General features: G+C 40.8%; 1 protein-coding gene across 4 annotated transcripts in view; it reads left to right on the forward strand.

The window, feature by feature from the left end:
• Positions 1-14,726: 14,726 nt before the first annotated feature.
• LOC133544349 (methyltransferase N6AMT1-like) overlaps positions 14,727-20,000 on the forward strand; it is a 17,544-nt gene continuing 12,270 nt past the window's right edge. For 2 of the 4 annotated variants that reach the window (XR_009804637.1, XM_061889566.1), the window contains exon 1: positions 14,727-15,074. Coding sequence is in view for 3 of the 4 variants with exons in the window: in XM_061889566.1 (XP_061745550.1) it covers positions 14,938-15,074 (137 nt within the window). In the remaining variant the exon portion in view is untranslated. The remainder of the gene's footprint in view (positions 15,075-20,000) is intronic. The other 2 variants (XM_061889565.1, XM_061889564.1) reach the window with 2 other exon arrangements.

Raw genomic sequence — 20,000 nt, forward strand, 5'->3', positions numbered from 1 at the left:
AAAGTGAAAGCCATTTATCAACAACATACAGAAACGCCGCTGGCTTCTCTGGGCGCAAGATCATCTAAGATGGACAGATGTAAAGTGGAAAAGTGTTCTGTGGTCTGACGAGTCCACATTTCAAATTGTTTTTGGAAATATTCGACATCGTGTCAAAGGGGAAGCGAACCATCCAGACTGTTATCGACGCAAAGTTCGATTGCATGTTGCTCTTTTCAGCGATCACTGTGGGCCCCTCCCCCGCCTCTCAAGACACTTCTTGTCATAACTTACACATTTGTGAAGGCACCATTAATGCTGAAAGGTACATACAGGTTTTACGACATATGCTGCCATCTAAGCGCCATCTTTTTCATGGACGCACGCCCCTGCTTATTTCAACAAGACAATGCCTAAGCACATTCAGCATGTGTTACAACAGCGTGGCTTCGTAAAAAAAGAGCACTTTCCTGGCCCGCCTGCAGTCCAGACCTGTCTGCCATCGAAAATGTGTGGCGCATTATGAAGCGTAAAATACGAAAGCGGAGATCCCGGACTGTTGAACAACTGAAGCTCTACATAAAACAAGAATGGGAAAGAATTCCACTTTCAAAGCTTCAACAATTAATTTCCTCAGTTCCCAAATGTTTATTGAGTGTTGCTAAAAGAAAAGGTGATGTAAAACAGTGGTGAACATGCCCTTTCCCAACTACTTTGGCACATGTTGCAGCCATGAAATTATAAGTTAATTATTATTTGCAAAAAATAAATAAAGTTTATGAGTTTGAACATCCAATATCTTGTCTTTGTAGTGCATGCAACTGAATATGGGTTGAAAAGGATTTGCAAATCATTGTACTCCGTTTATATTTACATCTAACACAATTTCCCAACTCAAATGGAAACGGGGTTTGTATACAAGGTTTGCTTTGACAATAGTGGCAGCTTACTAAAATCTCTTGTCCATTGGATTTGCTCATATGGATCAATTCCACCAAATTTACTAAGTTTTCTGCGGTAGCGACCTTTGGAGTAGGGTACAGTTTTGTCTTGATACAGACCTATAATTTTTTTGTTTGTACAATCCTTTTTAATCTAGTTTACTGTTCTCTCTCTCACATTACAGTGCAACCATGTGAATAAAAGCTTTAGCCAGCAAAAACGGCTATTGCGGCCCCACAATGCATCCCGGCAGGCACAAGACATTATTCTGAACTTGTTGAATCAGGTCCTGACGTTGAGCAACTCAAACATAACGTTGAAACGACATGCTTTTTGACGACATTTAGTCAATGTTGGCTTCTTACGTTGGATTTTGGTCAATTCCCGACCGCTATTCTGCAACACAAATACAACATTGAAACAACATGCCTTTTGATGACATTTTTTCAATGTCAGGTTGTGACGTTGATTAGACCATAAATTTGGTCATTTCCCAACCAACAATTGAGCCGTTTGGCCACAATACCCAGCAATATGTTTAGAGGAGAAAAGGGGAGTCCTTTAATTCCAGGAACACCATTGGTGGTCACTCGAACAAGTATGACGATCCTCCTAGTAGGGGTGTATCCCTTTATGGAGGATGCCGGTGCGTGACTTTGTTTAACGTGGGGAGACTGGTGCACAGACAGTCACCACACGATCCTTGACAGAATCGGTGGCATGGAGTCCAAGACGACTGGGGATCCTTTTCTGCTGCAGCCTTCTTCCGCCATCGCAGCCGTTTTGGTAGTTCTTAAATCTTCCGTCTTCCTCCTGCTCCGCCGTTGAGGTCTTCACCGTATCCCTGGCTAGGGGGCAGTCAGGTACTAGGCCTTTGCCAAGAGCCACCAGGGGTAACACTAGTAAAGGGGTTAACCTCCTAGTGCCCCAAGACCCCATAACGGAGCCTCCACTGCCGGATGCACATTAACGTCATGCCCAGGAACACCATTGCTACTGTCAAGCATGGTAGTGGTAGTATTACGCCTTTGGCCTGTTTTGTTGCCAATGGAACTGGTGATTTACAGAGAGTAAATGGGATTTGGCGGATTACCTCCAAATTCTTCAGGACAACCTAAAATCATCAGCTAGGACAGGGGTCGGCAACCTTTAACACTCAAAGAGCCCTTTTGAACCGTTTCACAAAATAAAGAAATCAATGGGAGCCACAAAACTCTTTTGAAATTTAAAATGAAATAACACTGCACACAGAGTTTTTTTTTACTTTGTGCTATGTATAAACCAGGGGTCTCAGACACGCGGCCAGCACCTTAATATGAAAAGTTAATGATAGCGGTGCCCCGCGAGTTTTATATGAATGCCGCTTGACAGTATCACACTTGCCAACCTTCCCAAATATTCCGAGAGACTACCGAATGTCAGATAGACTATTCTCGCGATTGTTTGCAGAATTTCCCTTGATTAACAATAATAAGGGCATCCTATGAAGGTGCTGTCTTTGGCGCCCTCTACAACACGTTCTATCAGCTTGCTAGCCCAGTCACATGTCGTATGAGGCTTCTGTAGACACACGCCAATGATTGCAAGGCATACTTGTTCAACAGCCATACAGGTTACACTGAGAGTTGTGATACAAACAACTTTAGCGCTCTTACTAATATGCGCCACACTGTGAACCCACACCAAACAAGAATGACAAACATTTTTTGGGAGAACATCGGCACTGTGGCACAACATAAACACAAAACAACAAATACCCAAAATCCCATGTATCCCTACTCGTTTGGGCTACACTACACACCCCCCGCTAGCACCACCCCCCCCTTATTGGAAACTCTAGACAGCCATGACATTATGTCCTTCACAAGTGTATGTAATCTTTTGACTGTAATTGTATGTACCATCAACGTTGTAGCAATGTCTTGTGCTTGCAGGGGACATGCGCTTTGGAGCCCGATAGTAATTGGTAACATAGCTGTTAGCATGTGGTCGACAGAACATATGTGCTGTTTCTGGTTAAAATTTGTTTTTTTCTGGGCAATGTTGTTCTGAATTACATGGGGGCATCACCATGGTAACAAGGGAGCCCTCTTCTCGATCACATCCATGGTGACCTCAGAGTGCCCCTCCATTTGTTGCGTGCCAGCCAGGTGGCGGGTCTCATCGATTACTTGCTGGAGGAGCAATCGCAATAAATAAATGACTTGTGTTTAGCCAATGGAGTGACCACGCGGTGAGTTGAACTTTTGGACTTTGTATTTTATTTCCAGTATGAATTAGTTGTCACTAAGGGGCCGTAAATTGTCATCGGATTAGACATTCCATAACTTGGCTATGTTACATGCCAGAGGTGGGCGGCTGGATCCATGCAGTATCGATACAGAGGATATGGATAGTCTCAGAATCACATCGATACTAGTGTAATGATATTGATATTTTTCAGTGCTCTCCTCCCTTTTTTTCCACAATATTCTGGGTCTCAGCGTCTGTGTTCCCACTTCTCATCAACTAGTAAGTTGCAACAATGTTGCTGTCAGTGCAGGCCTTGTATTTAATTGGTATCGGATCATAAAACAATTCGCACTACCGAGCATCGTACAATTGAAGTGAATTATATTTATATAGCGCTTTTCTCAAGTGACTCAAAGCGCTTTACATAGTGACACCCAATATCTAAGTTACATTTAAACCAGTGTGGGTGGCACTGGGAGCAGGTGGGTAAAGTGTCTTGCCCAAGGACACAACGGCAGTAACTAGGATGGCACAAGCGGGAATCGAACCTGCAACCCTCAAGTTGCTGGTACGGCCACTCTACCAACCGAGCTATGCCGCCCCAATTGGCTTAGTGTGAGTCGACCCACTCACCCTTTGACTGATGTAAAAAGGATAATGCTAATTTTATTATTGGTGTTTTATATCCATCCATCCATTTATGTCGGGTCGCGGGGGCAGCAGCCTAAGCAGGGAAGCTCAGACTTTTCTCTCCCCAGCCACTTCGTCCAGCTCCTCCCGGGGAATCCCGAGGCGTTCCCAGGCTAGCCGGGAGAAATAGTCTTCCCAACGTGTCCTGGGTCTTTCCCGTGGCCTCCTACTGGTGGAACGTGCCCGAAACACCTCCCTCGGGAGGCGTTCGGGTGGCATCCTGACCAGATGCCTGAACCACTTCATCTGGCTCCTCTCGATGTGGAGGAGCAGCTGCTTTACTTTGAGTTTCTCCCGGATGGCAGAGCTAATCACCCTATCTCCAAGGGAAAGCCCCGCCACCCGGCGGAGGAAACTCATTTTGCACCCGGGATCTTGTCCTTTCGGTCATGACCCAAAGCTCATGACCATAGGTGAGGATGGGAACGTAGATCGACTGGTAAATTGTGAGCTTTGCCCTCCGGCTCAGCTCCTTCTTCACCACAACGGATCGATACAGCGTCCGCATTACTGAAGAGGCCGCACCAATCCGCCTGTCGATCTTACGATCCACTCTTCCCTCACTCGTGAACAAGACTCCGAGGTACTGGAACTCCCCAACCCGGAGATGGCACTCCACCTTTTTCCGGGCGAGAACCATGGATTCGGACTTGGAGGTGCTGATTCCCATTCCAGTCGCTTCACACTCGGCTGCGAACCGATCCAGTGAGAGCTGAAGATCTTGGCCATCAGGACCACATCATCTGCAAATAGCAGATTTTATATGTTGTGTAAAATAGTGTTTGTTAGAATAATTGTTTCTAAGCTATCACAAAAACTTTGTATTACATTGAGTGCCCGGTGAGAAGCAAAAGCTGTCTTTGAAACCTACCAAGAGTAAGGCTCGTAAAACTCCACTGTGTAGGGGGGAAGCAAGATGAAGGTGTTCCTTTTTCTTTCATGTATTATAATCAAACAGAAAGATATTGTCTGACCCAAGGACTATAAAAGCGAAGAGGAAGCAGGACCAGAATCCCTTCCAGGCGACTTCCTTTTTCAACTGTTTACGAACGTCTTTTTGAACTGTTTTCCAAACCTCTTTTTGAACTGGTTTACGACCTTTTCTGTGAAGTGTTTACAACCTTTTCTTTTGAACTGTTCTGTAACCAAAGGCAACGCTGTTTACGACCCACTTCCCTCTGGAAGCAGCTGTGGACATGTGATCAGAGAAAATCCAAATAATGGAAGGACGCATACAATCCTTCGCCAGAGCGTGCTGGAGATTGTACATAAATCGCCAAGTATCAACTCCTTATTGATGAAGAAAATCTGAAACTTAAAATATATAAGGTTGAAAACATTGGGAGAAAGCACAGAGTACAGTGTCCCGGCGTCTTTCCTCAAGTGAGTCCAAATTGAATTCTGTCTCTGTTTGATTCTTTGCTTCTTGTCTTGTTTAATAGTTGTCATTGGTGTTTGAACTTGACAGTGTATTTGCCATAAATAATCAGGTATGAACTATACACACAAAGACTACAATCTCGTTCAATAAATTATGTTCAATAGTTATGTGTTTATATTCCAGATAATGTCCAAAGTTTATGCGAAAATATAAAAAAATAGATCCAAGGGGAAAGTAAAGTGTCGGATATCGCCCACCGCAGTGAAGCAAATTCAAAACTCCTATGCCACTTTGGCATTAATTGAAAAAGTAATTAAAACACAATTGATCAGCAAAAACTATGATTTTTTTTTTTTTTTGACATTTTATTCTTGAGGAAAATGTTCGGCTACAATTTAAACTTAAATAGTATGGTTGTTGTAGAAATACGGTTGTAAATCTCTCACGATGTATTCAGTCAAAGCGATGATAAATTATCAATGACTTCTATGGTCTTTTGAATGGCTGCTGTCGCCATTCTGCTAAACCGAACCGAAAAAGAACATGTTCACTCACCGATTAAAGGGGAATATTATCACCAGACCTATGTAAGCGTCAATATATATCTTGATGTTGCAGAAAAAAGACCGTATATATTTTTTAACCGATTTCCGAACTCTAAATGGGTGAATTTTGGCGAATTAAACACCTTTCAAATGTGACGTCACCTAGGTAGTCAATCCGCCATTTTGTCTAACACATTATACACATCGAGTCAAATCGGCTCTGTTATTTTCCATTTTTTCGACTGTTTTCCGTACCTTGGAGACATCATGCCTCGTCGGTGTGTTGTCGGAGGGTGTAACAACACGATCAGGGATGGATTCAAGTTGATTTACGTAGAATGTGCATCGATTAGCACGGCATGATAATTGATGCTAACATGATATTTACCGGCGATGCTAAGGCAGACATGGCACAGAGATGTATGGATAACCTGCAGATGTATTTCCAACGATAAAGTCAAAGAAATCACAAATGTTAGTGTTGTTGATGTTATTTGACTTATGTGCCAATCAGACATATTTGGTCGCGGCATGACTGCCAGCTAATCGATGCTAACATGCTATTTAGGCTAGCTTTATGTAGATTTGTAGATATATTTGAATCCAGCTTTTCCTTCCACCCGCACTTAATGCCAAACAAACACTTACCAATCGACAGATTTAAGTTGCTCCAGTGTCAATGCGAAAGTCCCGATCGGTTGGTCCGCACATTTTACCGGCGATGCTAAGCCAGACATATGGCCGAATAGCGGCAACAGCTATTCGCTCAATAGCTTCAGTTTCTTCTTCAATTTCGTTTTCGCTACCTGCCTCCACACTCCAACCATCTGTTTCAATACATGCATAATCTTTTGAATCGCTTAAGCCGCTGAAATCTGAGTCTGAATCCGAGCTAATGTCGCTATATCTTGCTGTGCTATCAGCCATGTTGTTTGTATTTGAATCACTGGATGACGTCACAGGAAAAGAGACAGTGGCTTCGCAGATAGCGAAAATCAGGCACTTTAAAGCCTTTTTTCGGGATATTCCGAGACGGGTAAAATTTTGAAAAAAACTTCGAAAAATGAAATAAGCTACTGGGAACTTATTTTTCTTCGTTTTAACCCTTCTGAAGTTGTTTTAATGTTCCCTTTTTAATAAAAGTCATATCAGAAATAAACTATATCTATGAGGCAGTTCAGATCATCAAAGCAGAGCAAGCAAACCCCTGCAAAGCACGACAGTCTTGGTGATGATCAGTTACTGAAGTGTTTGTACCCTGGTTACAGTCAAGGTTATGTCCGCACCAGGGAAGCTACGGCCCGCGGGCCTAAACAGGTTTTATCCGGCCCGCATGATGAGTACGTTGTGTTATTTGGGTCCAAAACGGCTCTTTCAACGTTCTGGGTTGCCTACCCCTGCATTAGTGGAAAAGCGTCAAATGAGTGAAAGCGACAGAGATATTGCCATGGAGACAAGGGTTTTCTTGCGTGCCCGTCTGCAGTCACACCCCGACACTTGTCCGTCAGTAATAACAGTCCCCGATAACTTGGACCAATTCAAACCTTTATTTGTTTTTTTTATTGTTTAACTTGCATGGCCTCACACGATGAACACTACATATATTTCTATATGATGCCGAACAACACAATTGGAACAGTCACTTTTTTTGCGCCCGCTATCCCTGTACTTTCCCGGCTATTATCCACCAACCGCCGTGTTGCTGTAGGGAGGAGAAGCAATGACACACATTGCGGAAATGTTATTCTCTGTGCGTCGGCTAAAAAGAAATATATTCCACAACCCCAAACATGTCTTTTTTAGAGCCTGCAGTGAAGAGAGAGGTTTGTGATGAGCAAAGGCAATTCCAGGAAAAGCGGGAGGTGCAATATTTCTTTGTTGAGCACAGGAGCCCCCCTGACGTGTCTTATTTGCACAAGGGATACAATTTGAAACGTCATTATACAACTAGACATGCTGAAGAGTATGCAACATTTTTTTAAGAAATCTTTTCTTGCGGCCCAGAATCTGCGTCCAGTTGCCCCCAGGTAAATTGAGTTTGGGACCCCTGGTCTAAACACTTCCCATTTTATCTTCGGTCTCTTCTATTTTCTTTGACCATTTTTTTGTATAATTATATTATGTGCCGCTTTTATCTGTTGTTTTTCTCAACTGCACCGTGTCCTTGGCTTTCATGAAAGGTGCTTACAAATAAAATGTGTCATTGTTATTATTCGAATGGAGTTCTAGTTTCTTCCTGTGTACTTTAGTGTGATTTATTCCAACTTTGTTCAAAAAGTCGGCGTTAGAGAGGCCTCTGTTTGGCCTTGGACTAAGACAGAGTGGATGGATTGTGGAAGAATTGGCTCACTGATTCAAATCGAAGTACTCTTGTATATTTAGGATTAAAGGTCAAGGAAGCTGCCCACTAAGATCGAGGATTATTTTGTGGCATCCACTAGACACACTTCAGCTGCAGTTGTCAAGAGCAATATTTACTGCGACCCTTTCGAAGCCACGACATGGTTGGTCTTTCTGTGTGCTATTGTATCATTAAAGTGTTCACAAGGAGGTAAACACTGCATAATTAATACATGCAGGGGGCCCACCACATTTTAGAATACAACTCAACAGGTTTGAACCTTGCAACACTTTGATTTGTCTCCTGGTTTGCAACAATCTCAACTGTCTACTGCAGGGGTGCTCACACTTTTTCTGCAGGCGAGCTACTTTTCAATTGACCAAGTCGGGGAGATCTACCTCATTCCTATTTATAATTTATATTTATTTATTTATGAAAGAGACATTTTTGTTAACAAGTTAATGGTGTTTAATGATAATACAAGCATGTTTAACACACATAGATTCCTTTCTTTCATGAAGACAAGAATATAAGTTGGTGTATTTGATTCTGATGACTTGCATTGATTGGAATTAGACAGTGGTGCTGATAACGTCCGCATTTTCAAATGGAGGAAAAAAAAAGTCCTCCTTTCTGTCCAATACCACATGAAAGTGGTTGGATTTGGCATCTCATTTGTCCAACTTGCATACTCGTTTTTAAACACTTTGTTATGAGAGTAGCATATGTGTGTGGCCCTTTAATGTCTGGCAGCAGGTGAGTGACGTCAGTGAGAGCGCGGGTGGGCAAGCAAGTGAGAAAGCGGTCGCTGAGGGCGGGGGAGAAATACATTGGCATCAAACTCCGTAGCTTTCTGAGACTCTTATTTTGTTAGCACAGGCAGGATGAAACAGGTCTTTTATGGTGAAGACAGGAACTGTGCAGTCGGTCTTTAGAGTTTTGACAGTAGGTACGGAGTCTCTAGAAATAAAATGTGTTTCTCTGCGTCCGCCCTGTTAGTGATTTTTTTCTTAAATATGAGCTCGCAGCAGCCAGCGTCATCTCACAAGATTTTCGGGTGCCGAGAATGTCAAACAACTGACGAAAGTGAAGTCTTGGTATGATTGATGATTGCTCATTTTTATGTATATTTTTTAATGCCTGGCTTGAGATCGACTGACACACCCTCCGAGATCGACCAGTCGATCGCGATCGACGTAATGGGCACCCCTGGTCTACTGTTTAAAGCAGGGGTCACCAACGTGGTGCCCGCGGGCACCAGGTCACCCGTAAAGACCAGATGAGTCGCCCGCTGGCCTGTTCTAAAAATAGCTCAAATAGCAGCACTTAATAGTGAGCTGCCTCTATTTTTTAAATTTTATTTATTTACTAGCAAGCTGGACTCGCTTTGCTCGACATTTTTAATTCTAAGAGAGACAAACCTCAAATAGAATTAGAAAATCCAAGAAAGTGTTTTAAAGACTTGGTCTTCACTTGTTTAAATAAATTAATTAATTTTTTTACTTTGCTTCTTATAACTTTCAGAAAGACAATTTTAGAGAAAAAATACAACCTTAAAAATGATTCTCGGATTTTTAAACACATATACCTTTTTACCTTTTAAATTCCTTCCTCTTCTTTCCTGACAATTTAAATCAATGTTCAAGGAATTTTAATTTTTTTTATTTTAAAGAATAATAAATACATTTTAATTTAATTATTCATTTTAGCTTCTGTTTTTTTGACGAAGAGTATTTGTGAAATATTTCTTCAAACTTATTATGATTAAAATTCCAAAAAATTATTCTGGCAAATCTGGAAAATCTGTACAATCAAATTTAAATCTTATTTCAAAGTCTTTTGAATTTAAAAAAATATGTATATTTTCTGGAAAATCTAGAAGGAATAATGACTTGTCTCTGTTGGAAATATAGCTTGGTCCAATTTGTTATATGTTCTAACAAAGTGCAGATTGGATTTTAACCTATTTAAAACATGTCATCAAAATTGTAAAATTAATCTTAATCAGGAAAAATTACTAATGATGTTCCATAAATTATTTTTTAATTTTTTTCAAAAAGATTCGAATTAGCTAGTTTTTCTCATCAGTTTTTTCGGTTGAATTTTGAATTTTAAAGAGTCGAAATTGAAGATAAACCACGTTTCAAAATTGTATTTTCATTTTTTTCGTGTTTTTTCCTCTTTTAAACCGTTCAATTAAGTGTGTTCATTTATTCATAATTTATTCTCTACAAAAAACCTTCCGTGAAAGGAAAAAAAAATGTACGACGGAATGACAGACAGAAATACCCATTTTTTTATGTATATATAGATTTATTCATCAAAGGTAAATTGAGGAAATTGGCTATTTCTGGCAATTTATTTAAGTGTGTATCAGTACCCAAGAAGTAGCTCTTTGTTTCAAAAAAGTTTGTGACCCCTAGTCTAAAGAGTGACAGTCAAAGTGAATACATAGACTAACTCCAATGTGTGAGATCATGTTTCAATGCACACAAATGACTGCAGAGGACGTCCTTGTTTTTATCTGTTTGTGCTAAGGATGTAATGTCAAATTTTGAATGATCTCTCAAGCGACACCTTGTCACCAGTTTGCATAAAGGCATGTATTAAATTCCCTTCTGCAATGACCCTTATAGCTTCACGATTACCCTTTTCAACAGCAATAACCATACTTGCCAACCCTCCCGGATTTTCAGCGCCTCTCCCGAAAACCTCCCGGGACAAATTTTCTTCCGAAAATCTCCCGAAATTCAGGTGGAGCTGGTGGCCTCGCCCCCTCTAGCTCCATGAGGACAGCCTGTTTTCACTTCCGCTTTCCCACAATATAAACAGCGTGCCTGCCCAATGACGTTATAACTGTAGAATGATCGAGGGTGAGTTCTTGGTTTCTTATGTGGGTTTATTGTTAGGCAGTTTCATTAACGTCCTCCCAGCGCGGAAACAACACACAACAACTGCAGTCACGTTTTCGTCTACCGTACAGCAGTTCGTCTGCCGTAAACAGCAATGTTGTGACACTCTGAAACAGGACAATACTGCCATCTACTGTACATGCTTATGTGACAATAACATCTACAGCTTTTAGAAAGTGCAGTGCACAACTGCTCACACAACAAGGAGACAAAGCAGAAGAACGAGGAAGATACAGCTGTGGCAACGCCGATGACGAGTAAGATGAAGAAATACGCTTGTAAGTTGGACCTGGATAGCCTCCGGAAAGAAGTAGTGGTAGTTAGAAAAATAGTGACAGAGAATAGAACAAGGATGGACAATTCAACCCTTAACAACGAGTAGATAAGTGTTATGTGTGTGTATTTGTGTAAATAAATGAACACTGAACAAGTATTTATTTTATTCATATACATATATATATATATATACATACATACATATATATGTGTATATATATATGTATATATATATATGTATATATGTATATCCATCCATCTTCTTCCGCTTATCCGAGGTCGGGTCGCGGGGGAAACAGCCTAAGCAGGGAAACCCAGACTTCTCTTTCCCCAGCCACTTCGTCTAGCTCTTCCCGGGGGATCCCGAGGTGTTCCCAGGCCAGCCGGGAGACATAGTCTTCCCAACGTGTCCTGGGTTTTCCCCGTGGCCTCCTACCGGTTGGACGTGCCCTAAACACCTCCCTAGGGAGGCGTTCGGGTGGCATCCTGACCAGATGCCCGAACCACCTCATCTGGCTCCTCTCGATGTGGAGGAGTAGCGGCTTTACTTTGAGTTCCTCCCGGATGGCAGAGCTTCTCACCCTATCTCTAAGGGAGAGCCCCACCACACGGCGGAGGAAACTCATTTCGGCCGCTTGTACCCGTGATCTTATCCTTTCGGTCATGACCCAAAGCTCATGACCATAGGTGAGGATGGGAACGTAGATCGACCGGTAAATTGAGAGCTTTGCCTTCCGGCTCAGCTCCTTCTTCACCACAACGGATCGGTACAACGTCCGCATTACTGAAGACGCCACACCGATCCGCCTGTCGATCTCACGATCCACTCTTCCCTCACTCGTGAACAAGACTCCTAGGTACTTGAACTCCTCCACTTGGGGCAGGGTCTCCTCCCCAACCCGGAGATGGCACTCCACCCTTTTCCGGGCGAGAACCATGGACTCGGACTTGGAGGTGCTGATTCTCATTCCGGTCGCTTCACACTCGGCTGCAAACTGATCCAGTGAGAGCTGAAGATCCCGGTCAGATGAAGCCATCAGGACCACATCATATATATATATATATGTATATATATATATATATATGTTTCTATATATATATGTATATATATATATATATATATATATATGATAAATACTTGACTTGGTGAATTCTAGCTATAAATATACTCCTCCCCTCTTAACCACGCTCCCTGCCCCCCACCCCCTACCTCCTGAAATTGGAGGTCTCAAGGTTGGCAAGTATGGCAATAACGACAACCACCAGATTAATGTATTTTAATGTGGTAAAAACGCCAAAATACAACCTTGTTCAGAGGCCACCACAGTGTATATGTTTTGGGATTTTTTTGTTGTTTTACTTTTGTGGCTGTATGTAGAAGTGGCTGGTTGCATCAGATCCGCTCTTTTTAATAGATAGATAGTACTTTATTGATTGCTTCAGGAGAGTTCCCTCAGGATAATTAAAATTACAGCAGCAGTGTACAGAATTGAGATCTAATTTGAAAAGTAAAAAGTGAATAACGGGGGTATAAATGGAAAAAAAATTGAAAATGATTACAATTAGAATAAAAATACAACAATAAAATAATAAAATAGGCAGTAGTGACCATGTTATGAAAAAGTATTGCACTGTTATTGTTGTTGTTAGTCTTGGTTAATGTCTTTGATGTCCTTTGTGTTCTTTGATGTTTCCCTTTTACACACATGCTTATGTGTGCTTTGGTTATGAGGTTTTTTCCCCCTTGGCCTCAGTCTGGACCCCCTCTCCAGGGGCCGAGGCTTAGACTGTTTTTTTCTTCTTCTCACCTTTTTTGTAAGGGGCGCCGGAAGTTGGCAGACCAGTCAGCGGTCCTGTTCTGTCTCCATGTAATGTTTGTCTGCTGTTGAATGGGATTGTGCTGAAAATCTTAATTCCCCCTTTGGAGATTATTAAAGTATATAGTGACTTGTCCACCGCCTTCCGCCCGATTGTAGCTGAGATAGGCACCAGCGCCCCCCGCGACCCCAAAGGAAATAAGCGGTAGAAAATGGATGGATGGATGGAATATTAAATTATTTATGTTTTCTGATTCTGATTGTTCAATTAGAAAATAAATATTTGTGTAACTTATTTAATGGACTTGCCTCTTTGTGATGCTAAGTTCCTGTTATTTTGAAGGCGAAAAGAGCGGAAGTGGTGTGACACGTGGTGGAGTGAAGTTTTGGGAAGAACGGAATAAAGTGGTCCTCGTGTAAAACTGGAGCCTCAGTTGTTGTTATTTTATAGTTTTATACAGTGTAGGACAGTGGTTCTCAAATGGGGGTATGTGTACCCCTTGGGGTACTTGAAGGTATGCCAAGGGGTATGTGAGATTTTTTTTTAAATATTCTAAAAATAGCAACAATCCAAAAATCTTTTATGAATGTATTTAATGAATAATGCTTCAACAAAATATTAATGTAAGTTCATAAACTGTGAAAAAAAATACAACAATACAATATTCAGTGTTGACAGCTAGATTTTTTGTGGACATGTTCCATAAATATTGATGTTAAAGTTTCTTTTTTTTTTGTGAAGAAATGTTTAGAATGAAGTTCATGAATCCAGATGGATCTCTATTACAATCCCGAAAGAGGGCATTCTAAGTTGATGATTACTTCTATGTGTAAAAATATTTGTTTATAACTGAATCACTTGTTTATTTTTCAACAAGTTTTTAGTTATTTTTATATATTTTTTTCCAAATAGTTCAAGAAAGACCACTACAAATGACCAATATTTTGCACCGTTATACAATTGTAATAAATCAGAAACTGATGACATAGTGATGTATTTTACTTCTTTATCTCTTTTTTTCAACCAAAAATGCTTTGCTCTGATTAGGTTGAGAACCACTGGTAGTAGTAGGCATTTGTCTCGAGTGTAATTCTCTATAATGTCCACGAGATGGCAGCAGCAACCATGAATTTACCATGAATGGATTAACGTGGACCCCGACTTAAACAAATTGAATAACTTATTTGGGTGTTAATATTTAGTGGTCATTTGTACGGAATATGTACTGTACTGTGCAATCTACTATTAACAGTTTAAATCAAACATTTTCCAATTCAGAGACGTACAAGACGCCTCACGAAATGGTCTGAGCATAGGCCGAGCTGTCCGCCATAGTACGGCAGTCAATTCTCGTCGTATAACCTACTTAAGTGCAATGTTTCTTTTTAGTTTATGACAATGGCGTGTACTGCTCAAGAAATAGGTCATATGGCAGTGTCAAAATTTGATCAGAAACTATATATCTACAATGCTGGACAGCAACGTTCGTGGACGACATTTTTGTCACAGTGACTTGCACTGCTTGACACTGTCTTGACTCTTCCAAGATGGCGGGCAAGCTGACGTGCAGCAGTGGGCGGAGACTGGGGAAGTGACTCATTACGCAAAGAGGAAGAAGAAGGGCAAGTGACGCAGTGACGTACAGACATAAACTAGGAAGTGAACAGCGAGCATTGACTCCGCCGTTGCATTTTATTTATAAAAAAAAACTATATTTAATTAAAAAAACTTATTTGATACTTTTGGAATGTATTTTAGTGTTTCTGCCACAAACGTTACGGGATAAATGTAGTTGAACAGAGAGAAAAGGTTAAGTTTAGCATGTCGGGGAGCTACCCCACGCCGCTGTACTCTCACGCCGCGCGGGGAGACTTCCGTGATGTCTACGAGCCGTCGGAAGATTCCTTCTTGCTCATTGACTCGCTGGAGAAAGATGCCGAAAAGCTCCAGCGGATGAGGTGAGTCCTGCCTGCTCCACCCCGGTGTGGTTGTGGTGTGTCCCGCTAGCTGCTCATCACCACGCCGGTTGTCAGCTGGTCACCTCCAGACGTTCCCAATTTCCCTCTAAAAACCTGGGATGTTCAATCAAAGTTCATATTATAATGTTAGCTCTCAAACTTTTTGAAAAATAAAATATTTGCAGGCAAATAACTTACATTTAAAGGCCTACTGAAATGAGATTTTCTTATTTAAACGGGGATAGCAGGTACATTCTATGTGTCATACTTGATCATTTCGCAATATTGCCATATTTTTGCTGAAAGGATTTAGTAGAGAACATCGACGATAAAGTAAGCAACTTTTGGTCGCTAATAAAAAAAAGCCTTGCCTGTACCGGGAGTAGCAGACGATGTGCGCGTGACGTCACGGGTGTGAGGGCTCGTCACATTGTTTATAATCATAGCCTCAAACAGCAAGAACTATTCGGACCGAGAAAGCGACGATTTCCCCATTAGTTTGAGCGAGGATGAAAGATTAGTGGATGAGTAAATTTAGAGTGAAGGCCTGTTTGTTTTTAAATCTTTACATGGACTGGCACCTCATCTCGGACCTCATCTAAATTTACATTCCTGCGCGCGCTCTGAGGTCCAAGAGCCAGTTACAGCTCGTGGTGCCCAAGACCAGACTTAAGACCAGGGGAGACAGGGCCTTCTCTGTGGTCGGCCCTAAGCTCTGGAACACTCTGCCCCTCCATGTTCAAACTGCTTCCACAGTGGATTGTTTTAAGTCTCGTTTAAGACCCACTTTTATTCCTTGGCTTTTAACACTACGTGAGTTGTGTGGTCCTCTGTTGTCCTCTGAGTTTTTTATACACTTTGATTTTTATTTTACTGTTTTAATTGATTTTACCCTTTAAAATTGTTTTGAATCATATATGTTTTTATATTGGTTTTATATTTATTTATTTTTTGTTTTTATTCAGTCATTAGTGGAGCATAATATTGTTTTTTTAATATTGTTTTTAACATGGCTGTGCAGCACTTTGGAAACGTTATTGTTGTTTAAATGTGCTATATAAATAAAGTGGATTGGATTGGATTAGAAAAAAAAGGCGATTGCAGTGAGAGTGATTCAGATGTTTTTAGACACATTTTTACTAGGATAATTCTGGGAAATCCCTTATATGCCTATTGTGTTGCTAGTGTTTTAGTGAGTTAAATAGTACCTGATAGTCGGAGGAGTGTGGCCACGGGTGTGTGGAGGGAAGTCACAAAGCTGCAGCAGGACAGAAGCTCCGCCGATCTCCGGTAAGAGGCGATATATTACCACAATTTTCTCACCGAAAACTGCCGGTTGACATGTAGTCGGGATCCATGTTCGCTTGACCGCTCCAATCGATAGTAAAGCTTCACCTCCGGGAATTTTAAACATGGAAACACCATGTGTTTGTGTGGCTAACGGCTAAAAGCTTCCCACCTCCATCTTTCTACTTTGACTTCTCCATTATTAATTGAAAAAATTGCAAAAGATTCAGCAACACAGATGTCCAGAATACTGTGTAATTGCGCAATGAAAAGAGACGACTTTTAGCCGTAAGTGGTGCTGGGCTAATATGTCCCCTCCAACCAATAATGTCACGAACACGCGTCATCATTCCGCGACGTTTTCAACAGGAAACTCCGCGGGAAATTTAAAATTGTAATTTAGTAAACTAAACCGGCCGTATTGGCATGTGTTGCAATGTTAATATTTCATCATTGATATATAAACTATCAGACTGCGTGGTCGGTAGTAGTGGGTTTCAGTAGGCCTTTAAGTCTTCCTTCATTTGTTACCAGATCCGAACTTTCTTTCTCTCGTATTTCCACGCGTACGGCTACGTTAGCATCACAGCTACCTCTGCTGGGCGAGGGCGTATACGTATGTGACGTATGACGTGACAGTATGTGATGTAAGTTTGTGCGCCCGCTTGTCTGTGAGAAGGAGAGACAGGAAAGAGTGAGAAGAGCCTGTAGTGTAATGCCCGCAGCTAAAAGCAACTGCGTGAGAACGTATAGTCGAATATTACGATATAGTCATTTTCTATATCGCACAGAGACAAACCCGCGATATATCGTGTATATCGATATATCGCCCAGCCCTATGGTCGTAGAATTAACACATTATTATGCCTAATTTTGTTGTGATTCCCCATTGGATGCATTAAACAATGTAACAACGTTTTCCAAAATAAATCAACTCAAGTTATGGAAAAAAATGCCAACATGGCACTGCCAAATGTATTGTTGAAGTCACAAAGTGCATTTTTTTTTTTAACATGCCTCAAAACGGCAGCTTGGAATTTGGGACATGCTCTCCTTGAGATAGAATGAGCTAGAAATTCCGGGGGAGAAAGTGTAAATCTCGCGCCAGACCGTACCCATATCCGCAGCAGGTCTCCAAGGTGAACAGCCTATTGCGGGAGGTTATTGCAACCTCCTGAAAGAGTTAGCTCTGCAAGGGATTCTGGGTATTGGTTCTGTTTTGTTACAGTGCGGATGTTCTCCCGAAATGTGTTTGTCATTCTTGTTTGGTGTGGGTTCACAGTGTGGCGCATATTTGTAACAGTGTTAAAGTTGTTTATACGGCCACCCTCAGTGTGACCTGTCTGGCTGTTGATCAAGTATGCGTGGCATTCACTTTAGGGCTTGGCGATAAACGATATATAGCAGGTTTGTCTATATGACTATATCGTAATATTCGATTATATGTTCTCACACAGTTGCTTTTAGCTGCGTGCATTACATTACTGGCGTTTCTCACTCCTTTTTGTCTCCTTCTCACAGAGACATAAAACAAGCCCGCCTTCTAACATAGATCACATACTCTTGCGAGTGTAGCGTCATACGCTCTCGCTGACCAGAGAGGTAGCAGCATGGCTAACGTGAGCTGAGGCAGGTCGAGCGGAGCAGAGCTTGTGACAATACAAGAGAGAGATGGTGTGAAACTGATCACAAATGGAGGAAGAACAATAAATGCCCAAAATAAAGAGCAGGGGTTCATCATCTGGCGGTGGTTTGGCTTCAAGTGGGAAGATATTCAGCAGACAACAGCAATATGCAAAGTATGCAGCAGAAGTCTTACTACAAAAAGGTAGCAGCACTACTAATTTTTTCTTTCATTTAAAAAGTCACCCGTGAGAGAATGTAGAGTATTTAATAAATACAGTTTTGGTCAATTGACTAAGTTGTGATTTCCCTCTCTGCATGAAATTTTAAAATGAGCATATATTAATGCAGTATGAAGAAGAATGTTTTAATGTAGACACATAGAATCATCATACTGCTGTGATTATATGCATCAAGTGTTCAGTCAACGCCAAGGCAAAATATCGTAAAATATATTGTATATCACAATATGGCATAAAAATATCACAATATTAATAAAAGCCAATATCCCCTAGCCCTAATTCACTTGTTTGTGGGAAAAGCCGTACATACTATGTGAGTGGGCTGGCACGCAAAGGCAGTGCCTTAAGGTATATTGGCGTTCTGTACTTCATTCTATGCCCGTGTACACAGCGGCGTTTAAAAAAGTCATATATTTTACTATTTGAAACCGATACCGATAATTTCCGATATTACATAATAAAGCCTTTATCGGCCGATAATATCGGACTGCGATATTATCGGACATCTCTAGTAATAACAATAAAAATAAATAAATAAATCATAATTGGTGAAGTAAGTTATATTTCACGTGGTGAGGTGAGTAAGATTATCTTGAAAATGAATGGATGGATGAGATAAATTTAGATTTATATAACCCTAACCCTTAACACTTTAAAGTTTGAAGAGTTTCCTGAAGTGGATCATTGGTATATTGTTTGATTTCTTTGCTTTTAATCCATTCCATAATTTAATTCCACATACTGACATAAGATTATATTTCTTCAATTTTGTTTAGAAGAATTATATATTTTTGGGTAAATGTTTTCAGAGAAAATGTTTTCCACGAAGGGCTGGGCGATATGGCCTTTTTTTAATATCTCGATATTTTTAGGCCATATCACGATACACAATATACATCTCGATATTTTGCCTTAGCCTTGAATGAACACTTGATGCATAAAATCACAGCAGTATGATGATTCTATGTGTCTACATTAAAACAATCTTGTTCATACTTCATTGATATATGCTCATTTTAAACTTTCATGCAGAGAGGGAAACCACAACTAAGTCAATTGACCAAAACTGTATTTATTAAACAGTTATGAAGCAGTGGCACAAACATTCATGTCATTTCCAAAACAGAAAATGCAAGATTGTCAGAGACATTTTAAAACAAGCTATTAGTGCACTTTTGTGCATGATGTCACTTGTATGACATATCAAAACAACACTAAATTAAAGTGCCCTTTTTGAACGGAAAGCCATTACAATAGTTCAAAACAAATAAAGTGCACTTTTGTGCATGATGTCACACAAGATATTTCAATAAATGTCAAATAAAATGAGCTGCATAATGGGAAATCAAATCGCAACGGGGTTAGGTTACTGTGGACGTTATCTCCTTATGTTGTTGACTATTTTTTTCATACGGTGTTGATGTGGAAATGGTTGGCTCTGCATTTTGTTGGTGTGATACCGAATGGAGATGTTGAGATGCCGAGTAAGCACTCTTCATTCTCTACCAGGAGACTTTTCAAAGGATGCTACATATTAGCAGTAATGCTACTTTTTGTAGGAACGTTTTTGCCCCACACTTGACAAATTACGGTTGTGTGTTTGACATATTCCCACTTGAAGCCAAACCACCGACAGACGATGGACCCCTTGCTGTTTTTCTTGGGAATTATTTCTTCCTTCATTTGTTATCAGATTGGCACATTCTTTCTCTTGTATTACCACTCGCAACACAGCAAAAGTTACCCATGCTGCTATCTCTCTGCTCCGCGAGGG

The sequence above is a fragment of the Nerophis ophidion genome, linkage group LG27, assembly GCF_033978795.1.
Source record: "Nerophis ophidion isolate RoL-2023_Sa linkage group LG27, RoL_Noph_v1.0, whole genome shotgun sequence".
Lineage (NCBI taxonomy): Eukaryota > Metazoa > Chordata > Actinopteri > Syngnathiformes > Syngnathidae > Nerophis > Nerophis ophidion.